The sequence below is a fragment of the Erythrolamprus reginae genome, chromosome 4, assembly GCF_031021105.1.
Source record: "Erythrolamprus reginae isolate rEryReg1 chromosome 4, rEryReg1.hap1, whole genome shotgun sequence".
NCBI lineage: Eukaryota > Metazoa > Chordata > Lepidosauria > Squamata > Dipsadidae > Erythrolamprus > Erythrolamprus reginae.
The window spans coordinates 62,614,698-62,624,709 of NC_091953.1; the positions used below are offsets into that span (position 1 = coordinate 62,614,698).

Below are 10,012 nucleotides of genomic sequence, written 5' to 3' on the forward strand. Positions count from 1 at the left end.
AATAAAAAAGAGGTAAAAGTATGGGCAGATACTTTATGTGAGTATAGCAGTTATGTCTTACAAAAGCTAATATTATGAAAGTTCAGGTGTGATTTTTCACAATAGGTTAATCAACAAATAGTTGCATTAGAGATTGACTCAAGATATTACATAAAAGGGAGTGAATCTATGCACTGAATACATATTTGAGCATTTAACTCTGAGACTTATGTAAAATTAAGTGCTTTGCTCAATCTAATGTGCTATCTTGATATTTTTTTCCATGCAGGAGGTAAAACATTGCCTAAAAAGAAACCTCAGCAGAAAACCACATTTACTACTGATCATACCATCAATGCTCAGGAAAAAAATACCACGGTTTGCCATGTATTGTCAGCAAGGGAACATGAAATTAAAAAACTGAAAAATGAAGTGGCTGTTCTGCAGAATAAACTGGAGACCTATGCTACAGAAAATAAAATGTTGGAGCGTCTTCAGTCTCAGCATTTGAAAGTAATCAGGAATTATGAAAATGCAGAGATTAATCTACCTGATCTTTTGACCCCGCAGTCTAAAGAAATGCAGGCTCTAAAGAAACATCTCCAGAAATCTCAAGAAGAAGAGCGCAGAGCTTCCAAGAAGCTGAGAGATGTTGAGGTTCAACTCTTAAAAACAAAGGACGCCTTGCAGGCATTGAAGAAAGTTTCTGAAGACAAAAAACTTGGAGAGGAGAACTTCAGCGTAAATTAAAATTACTTACCCAAAACTTGGAAGCTAGTGATAAGAGAACCCAGGTAACATGCAATGTACATTGCTTAGAACTTCATAGCAGGCTCTGTGAGCAGAATGGGACACTTAGGCATGAAGCTCTGTCCACACCTCTTTTGCCCCCAGCCACCTGCTTCAGCCCATTTACAGCCAGCTTTTCTCCTCCTCTGACCCTCCCCTGGCCATTGCAGATATGTCACCAGGACCCAAGGGAGGGTGAGTAGCAGGTGCCATGGCCACTGGGGAGCAGACAGGCAAGAGTGTGTTGGGGGCTCCAGGACCAGAACAACAGGCAACTCAAAGGGGATTCACAAAGAAGTTCCAAAAAAAGAGGACGACGACAAGACCGGCATGGCTTCTGCCACTTCGGGAGGGCTGGGGGGGGGGTCGCACATGGGAATGGCAAAGCCGGCATGGCTTCTGCCATTGCAGGTGTGTGGGGGAGCATGACAGGCAAATGGAGGTGGTGTGTAGCTTATCCTATCTTCCACTGTGCAATCAGCAAACGATACACATTTTGAAAAGAATCACTCTCGCTTTAACTAATCACATGGAAAAGTCCATCTCTGATAATATGAGCCTAGCCAACACATTTAAAACTGTATACTGACTAAACACACCATATTTGGCATCATACCAAGGAAAAAATAAAGCATTTTATGGTTTTATTATAATTGAACAAAATCTATCTATTTATTTTCTCTTTAATCTGCATTTTGGATTGTAAGCATCATATGACCGTATTTTTGGTTATACGTGTTAGTTTGGATATTATTCTTTCACAATGTAGGTTGATTCCCATTTCAAAAATTGAGGATTTTCGTCTTTTTGGAAACATTTAATAAAATTTCAGTTGTCTTCCTCTAATTTCTAATTCAATATTGTATGATTGCAAATATTGAATAACGTTATTGATGATTTATTTGTAATGTTTTTTAGGATTTGGAAAAGCAGCTGTCATTGAAAACTGCCTCTTTTAGACATCAGTTAGCAGTTGAGAAAAAAAAGACAATTGAAGCTCAGTCAATCACTGCCAATTTACAAATAGAAATGGAGTCACTGAAGCTGAAACTTAAGGTATTTAGAAGCTGAAATAAAATTTTGCTTACCACACAAGGCATCCAAGATGCTAGTCACTAATACTCATTTGAGCTGAGCCTATCTTGTTTTGTGGGTCTTTCTGTCAGCTTTTAACTATCTAAACTATAAACTGAAGAAATGTATTAATTCACATTAAGCCACTTGCACACATTTCTAGGAAAAAGTACTATTTGAAGAGTGTCTGCCAAAATGAAAATAATATGTTTTTTAAACCTGTTACTCAAGTCCTGTACTGATAGAAAATTGAGTGGGAAAATGGCACAAATATGCCTAAGGAAATATTTAAAATACAGATAAATAAAATGAAATACCGGGGGGAGTTACACAGTGAAATGTATGATCTCTAAAAAACTGTAATTAATGTAATAATAATGCATTGTTTTAGGAGAAAGAACGGGAACTCAGCATAACAAATATTTATGCCCACCGGATGCGTAAAGGTCAGCCGGAGAAAACCGATTCATGTTCTTCCCCAAGAGGTAAATACTTTATTGTTAAATAAATATATGATAATTCTTTGTCATGTCAAAACTATTTCAAATCCTTGCTATATTTTCTCCTTGAAATACTGCATTATATGAACTCTTTATTTATCTCGTTATTTATTATTCATGGGTCCTGATTAAACAGATTCACTCTTGTCATTCTCTCTAGAAGTGAGAGATAAGGGGAGAATAAGGAGATATTTACTAAGAAACCTCACTAAATTCAAAATCTCTTTCTTAAGATTTTAGTGTATGTGTGTGCTATATAGATTATATTCAATCAAACCCATGTATTCACCCTAAGTTATGATAGTAATAAATCAAGGCACCCATATGACCAACCTTATTTTAAAACTTTTTTGAGGTATTTGTTAAATGAATGTCTCATTTGTAAAGCGAGGGATGGGACACCATCAGAACTCTGGAATTGAGTCATACTCAAAACGTAAATGCTTTGGGAGAAGCATCATAACTCTGAATGCAAAGCAACTGAGACTATATGTGAGAAACATGTAAAAAAAATTACATCAGAGTTATTCCTCAACAGGTCCCTTAGTCCAGTGTTTTTCAACCAGTGTGCCGTGGCACACTAGTGTGCCGCGAGACATGGTCAGGTGTGCCGTGAAGCGAAGCTCAGAGGGGGGAAGGAGGGAGAGAGAAAGAAAGCAAAAAAGAGAGGGAAGAAGGAAGAGAGAAAGAAAGAGGTATGGAGAGAGAAATAGAGCGAAAGGGAAGAAGAGAGAGATTTTTTTTGTCCAAACTTTTTTTAGCTCCCCCCCTTAATGTTCCCCAGGTTTTTGTAAATGTGAATAATGTGCCGCGGCTCAAAAAAGGTTGGGAAACACTGCCTTAGTCAACCCAAAGATAACATGCAGAAGACCAAAGAACAGGCAACAGGGAGAAATAGACAGCTTTATAAGAGATTCCATCACCAATTACAAGCCCTCACATGCCGGATTTCCAAAGGAAAGACAAAAAGACACCTCTTCAAATCCCCATGAAGAAAACAGTCTCATACTGTATGTTGGAAAAGAGCTTCTTTTTCCAAAACTGTATAGTCCAAAGTGCATTTTAAGTACCAAGTGATTGTGTGCATTGTGTGATTCCAGTCAAGCTTATAGAACTAATAAATAACAGATCGTATTAGAACTAGGACATATTAGATAGTAGATATTAGTATTAGAAATAGGATATATTAGATTTAAGATATTAGATAGTATTAGAACCATAGTTCCCTCTAAGCTGAGCAGTGAGCAATCGCTCACTTAAAAATCATCATCAACTCAGAGTTTTCCAAACCTGCCCAGAAGCCGAGAGGGAAAGAGTGAGAGGGAAGGAGAGAGAGAGGAAGAGAGGAAGAGAGAGATACAGATAGAAAAAAGAGAGGAAGGAAAAGAGAAAGAAAAAGAATGGGAGTAAGGAAGAGAGAAAGAAAATCAAAATCTAGTTTGAAACTAGCTCAACTATTTAAGTGGCATTTTGATATTGATAGATTTGCCCTATTATGAGCTCACTGTTACAGACACACAGTACAGTATTTTATTTTGAAATTCTCTGAGGCAAAACAGGGTGTGTTGTTTGTTTGTTTGTTTGTTTGTTTGTTTATTTATTTATTTATTATTTCTGCACCGCCCAGTCCCGAAGGGACTGCCACTCAGACACTATACTTTTCCGCCCCCCCCAAAAAAAAAATTAGAGGGAACACTGATTAGAACTAAGCAATGTTAGATAGTAAACATGACTATTAGGCAATATAAGTATAGTAGATATGAGATAGCATTAGAACTAAGTATTAGATATTAGTATTTGAACTAGGATATATTACAGTAGATCATAGATATTAGGTATGGTAGTATTAGAACTAGGAGATAGGAGATAGTAATATTAGAACTAGGATATATTAGATAATAGATTTTAGATAGTATAAGAACTAGGCAATATTAGTAGTTTCTGTAGTTACTATTGAAATAAGCTGCACAAAAAAACTTTTGTGAACTTTTTGAACATTTTTATAAAACACAAATATAAAAATAATTTTGAAAAAGATGTTTTGTGATTAATTTCTACCTCAAAATAAGATTTCCTTGAAGCCTTTTTCTTTCCTACTTGAAATGAATAAAGGAGAATATTTCCTTGCCATTTATTCAGAGGTTTTATTTAACCACAGGAGGGAGGCAAAGACTCTAATCTTTTAACTTGTCTGCAATAGTTATATTTACTAGACCATATGGAATTAATCTTATAGACTTTAAAATTTTAAATTTTAGTTAGATACTCCTCTGAGTAAGTTGTCTTTTTTTAATTTCATATTTTTATTGGTTTTTTAAGGATATAAACACACACACAAAATAAAACAGGCGCTTTGTGATTAGTGCCCACCACCAGAGAAGCATTCACACCCCACTACCAAATTGGGGGTGTTTGTTGTATACCATTTTAACTCAAGAGCAAGGTGTCTATTTACATATTCTAGAGTGATTCCAATTTATTCCTTTTAGCTTGATCTCGGATTCTACTCGCCATATATCATCCTACCCTGTCCCATCGTCCCATTCGTTGTCGCAAATCAGTTTCATTAACCGAATTTATCCTTTTATCCATAATCTCAAATTGAATATGGTCCACCATGTACTGGTACCAAATTTGCATTGTCCATTTTGTCGCATCCTTCCAACCCAAGATTATTTACCGCCTGAGCGCTTTCTATCGCTGCTTGTTTTATTTTTCTAAATTCTCCCATCACATTGCTTTTAACTAATACTGCATTTTCATTAGTAATTATCCATCGTATATTTAACCTCCTATTAATATCCTCTTGCACTTTTTCCCATAAATTCTGCACCTCTGAATAAATTGTCTAAGTTCAACTAGTCCCTTCGACTTCCTCCCACCCCAGTTCATTGGCTTTCGGGCATTTCCAGAACAAATGAATCAATAAATCATTGCTTTGTGAGAGCATCTGTTGTGACGGACTTCACCTGCTTGTCAGTTTAGATTGACCCATTGTGTGGGGAGAAAGGGTGCCCAAGAGGAGAAGGAGGGAAATTGATTTCTTTAAATGTTGATAAGAATAAACTGGTCTTTATGGAGTTTCCTTTATTTAGTTAGGGCATTGAATGATCCTCCTTAGTCTTCAGGTCAGAATAAAGTTCTCCAAGATTTTGATCTGAACAATGAGTTTTACATAGCCAGAAATAATTTTTTTAAAATAAAAGGACAATATGATTTTCAAGGCCTTCAGTCCAGTTCCAAATTCTCCTTTACTTCTCAATGGTTTGTAAGGAAAATAGATACGTTCAAATTCTACAGATAATGAATCCTAGAGTCCGTGGTATTAATAATCAATCACTCTGGGACCCCAAAAAAAGAGAATGACTATTCTTTCCTTGTGTGACTCAATTGAAGTGGTAGAAGAAAAGGAATAAGGAGAATAAGTTCACAGACTTAAGAGGAATTGTTGGACAATTATTATTATTATTATTATTATTAATAATAATAATAATAATAATAATAATTAGATTTGTATGCAGCCCCTGAGAACTTGGGGCGGCTCATACCAATAAAACAATGTACAAATACAATATAGTTCCTCTCTCGGAATTATGCCCAGCCGGGTTTCAGATATGGCATCAGCCTCGACCCCAGGGAAGATGGGGGAGTGGCTATTGTAGCCAGGGAGAACCTTCGCCTGCGTAGACTCGTTGCCCCTGAGATTGCGGGTTGTGAGTCACTCCTTGTGAAGTTGGATTCAGGAGTTCAGGTGGGCTTGTTACTCACGTACCTGCCTCCCAGCTGCATGTCAACAGCCCTGCCTGTGCTGCTCGAGGAGGTGGCCGGGTTGGCGTTGGAGTTCCCCGGACTCATTGTCCTGGGGGACTTCAATCTGCTGTCACTCGGCGGTTCCTCTGGATTAGCACAGGAGTTCATGGCCACCATGACAGCCATGGACCTGACTCAAGTAGTTCAGGGTCCAACTCATGAGGGTGGACACACACCCTACATGATATTCCTCTCGGAGCAATTGAATAATGGTCTGAGACTAAGGGGCTTAGAAGCATTGCCTTTGTCATGGTCAGATCATTTTCTACTGCGGCTTGATTTCCTGGCTCCAATCCTCCCCCGCAGGGAGGCGGAACTGATTAGGAGGTTCTGCCCCAGACGCCTGATGGACCCTGAGGGCTTTCAGAGGGCGCTTGGGGTTTTACCAGATTCACTCGTCTACAGCTCGGCAGAGTCTCTTGCTGAGGCCTGGAACAAGGCTGCAGTGGAGGCTCTTGACCGAATTGCGCCATTGCAACCTCTCTGTGGCACTAGACCCCGTAGAGCTCCATGGTTCAACGAGGAGCTCCGGGAGTTGAAACGGCAGAAGAGACGTCTAGAGAAGCGATGGAGGAAGAGTAAGTCTGAATCTGACCGAACACTTGTAAGAGCTTTTATTAAGGCTACAAAGTGGCGTTCATGGCGGCAAGATGCGCGTACCATGCCGCCTTGATTGCATCAGCGGAATCCCGCCCGGCCGGGGGAATTGGGGAGCACTTGCAGGGTAGTGCCAAGGAATTTAATTCGTTTTTCACTGATAAAGTTGCTCGGATCCGGGCTGATCTCGACTCCAATTGCATAGCAGTATCGGCGGACAATGAGTCAGCTGAGGTGACTGGGGCTAAACATCTTTGTCCATCAGTCTGGGAGGAGTTTGACTTGGTGACACCTGATGAAGTGGACAAGGCCATTGGAGCTGTGAGTTCTGCCACCTGTCTACTGGATCCGTGTCCCTCTTGGTTGGTTTTGGCCAGCCGAGATGTGACACGGAGCTGGATCCAGGAGATTGTCAACACCTCCTTGGGGAGGGGGTCCTTTCCGGCCCTTTATAAGGAGTCACTTGTGCGCCTCCTCCTCAAGAAGCCTTCCCTGGACCCAGCTGTGTTTAATAACTACTAGGTCCTCAGCAGTCTGGATTCAGGCCCGGCTACAGCACGGAAACTGCTTTGGTCGCGTTGATGGATGATCTCTGGCGGGCCCCGGACAGGGGCTTGTCCTCTGTCCTGGTGCTTCTTGACCTCTCAGCGGCTTTCGATACCATCGACCATGGTATCCTTCTGGGCCGGCTGGAGGGGTTGGGAGTGGGAGGCACTGTTCTTTAGTGGTTCTCCTCCTATCTCTCCGGTCGGTCACAGTCGGTGTTAGTGGGAGGTCAGAGGTCGACCTCTAGGTCTCTCCCTTGTGGGGTGCCTCAGGGGTCGGTCCTCTCCCCCCTGCTATTCAATATCTACATGAAACCGCTGGGCGAGATCATCCAAGGGCATGGGGTAAGGTATCATCAATACGCCGATGATACCCAGTTATACATCTCCGCCCCATGTCCAGTCAATGAAGCAGTGGAAGTGATGTGCCAGTGCCTGGAGGCTGTTGGGGCCTGGATGGGTGTCAACAAACTCAAACTCAACCCAGACAAGATGGTGTGGCTGTGGGTCTTGCCTCCCAAGGACAATTCCATCTGTCCGTCCATTACCCTGGGGGGGGGAACTACTGACCCCCTCAGAGAGGGTTCGCAACTTGGGTGTCCTCCTCAATCCACAGCTGACATTGGAACATCATCTTTCGGCTGTGGCGAGGAGGGCGTTTTCCCAGGTTCGCCTGGTGCACCAGTTGCGGCCCTATTTGGACCGGGAGTCATTGCTCACAGTCACTCATGCCCTCATCACCTCGAGGTTCGATTACTGCAATGCTCTCTACATAGGGCTACCTTTGAAAAGTGTTCGGAAACTTCAGATCGTGCAGAACGCAGCCGCGAGAGCCATCGCGGGGCTTCCAAGATTCGCCCACGTTTCTTCAACACTCCGTAGCTTGCATTGGCTGCCGATCAGTTTCCAGTCACAACTCAAAGTTTTGGTGATGACCTTTAAAGCCCTACATGGCATTGGACCAGATTACCTCCGGAATCGCCTGCTACCGCACGAATCCCAGCAACCGATAAGATCCCACAGAGTTGGCCTTCTCTGGGTCCCGTCGACTAAACAATGTCGTTTTGCGGGGCCCGTGGGAAGAGCCTTCTCTGTGGTGGCCCCGGCCCTCTGGAACCAACTCCCCCTGGAGATTAGAACTGCCCCCACCCTCCCTGTCTTTCGTAAACTACTCAAGACTCACCTATACCGCCAGGCATGGGGGAGTTGAGATATTCCTTCCCTCTAGGCCATTACAAGTTATGCATGGTATGTTTGTGTGTATGTTTGGTTTTATAATAAGGGTTTTTAGTTTTTTTATTATTGGATTGTTACATGCTGTTTTTATCATTGTTGTTAGCCGCCCCGAGTCTACGGAGAGGGGCGGCATACAAATCCAATAAATAAATACATAAATCTAAAAACACAATTTAAAAACCCTTATTAATAAAATAATCACACAACCCAATCAAACCATACATAAAACAGTAGTTAGGGGAAGTGTCAATTTCCCCATGCCTGGTGGCAAAGATGAGTTTTCAACTACTTATGAAAGGCAAGGAGGGTGGGGGCGGTTCTGATCTCCGGGGGGAGTTGGTTCCAGAGGGCCGGGGCCACCACAGAGAAGGCTCTTCCCCTGGGTCCCACCAGACGACATTGCTTAGTCGACAGGACCTGGAGAAGGCCCTCTCTGTGGGACCTAATTGGCCGCTGGGATTCGTGCGGCAGAAGATGGTCCCGGGATGTATTCTGGTCCAGTGCCATGTAGTGCTTTATAGGTCATAACCAACACTTTGAAACTGATCGGCAGCCAGTGCAGGCCGCGGAGTGTTGAGGAAACATAGGCGTACCTAGGGAGGCCCATGATTGCTCTCCCAGCCGCATTCTGCATGATCTGAAGTTTCTGAACACTTTTCAAAGGTAGCCCCATGTAGAGAGCATTGTAGTAGTCGAACCTCGAGGTGATGAAGACATGAGTGACTGTGAGGAAAGATTCCCGATACAAATAGTGCTGCAACTGGTGCACTATGTGAACCTGGGCAAACGCCCTCTTCGCCACAGCTGAAAGATGGTGCTCTAATGTTAGCTGTGGATCGAGGAGGATGCTCAGGTTGCGGACCCTCTCTGAGGGGGTCAATAATTCCCCTCCCATGGTAATGAACTGACAGATGGAATTGACCTTGGGAGGCAAAACCCACAGCCACTCCATCTTGTCAGGGTTGGGTTTGAGCCTATTGACACCCATCCAGACCCCAAAGCCTCCAGGCACTGGCACATCAATTAACAAGTAATGATTAAAAGTAATAACTTTAGTTATTAAAGTAAGGATAGCAAGCATTGCCCATAATTCTGTCAGCACAAATCAAACCCCGTATGGTGGCACCCAATTAACTAATGGACAGCCAGTTTAGTGTACTGGTTAACACCATCCACAAGGAAACCAAAGACTATAGTTTCCAATTCTGCTTTGGGAATGGAGTTAGCTGGGTGAGCTTGAGCCAGTCATTTCTCTCAGTCCTAAAATGGAGGCAATGGCAAACCATTTCTGAAAATCCTTGCCAAGAAAACTGCAGGGATTGTCCAGGCAATCTCAGAGAATTGGACATGATTGTATGAAATAAAAATAATAATTATGGCTCTCCTGATTGGAGGACATTCCAGTAAATCACCTTTAAGCATGTGTCTACATGTCCTCCCCTGAACCTTGAGTCAATCAGGGGCTAAGGCATCCAAAGCATG

The 10,012-nt window shown here is 42.3% G+C and overlaps 1 protein-coding gene across 1 annotated transcript in view; it reads left to right on the top strand.

The window, feature by feature from the left end:
• The window catches only part of LOC139167137 (lebercilin-like protein), a 49,791-nt gene extending 46,634 nt beyond the window's left edge, over positions 1-3,157 (top strand). The window contains 5 exon segments of the mRNA XM_070751558.1: positions 269-706; positions 709-773; positions 1,687-1,824; positions 2,234-2,327; positions 3,127-3,157. Coding sequence (XP_070607659.1) covers positions 269-706; positions 709-773; positions 1,687-1,824; positions 2,234-2,327; positions 3,127-3,146 — 755 coding nt within the window. The 3' untranslated portion in view covers positions 3,147-3,157.
• Positions 3,158-10,012: the final 6,855 nt, after the last annotated feature.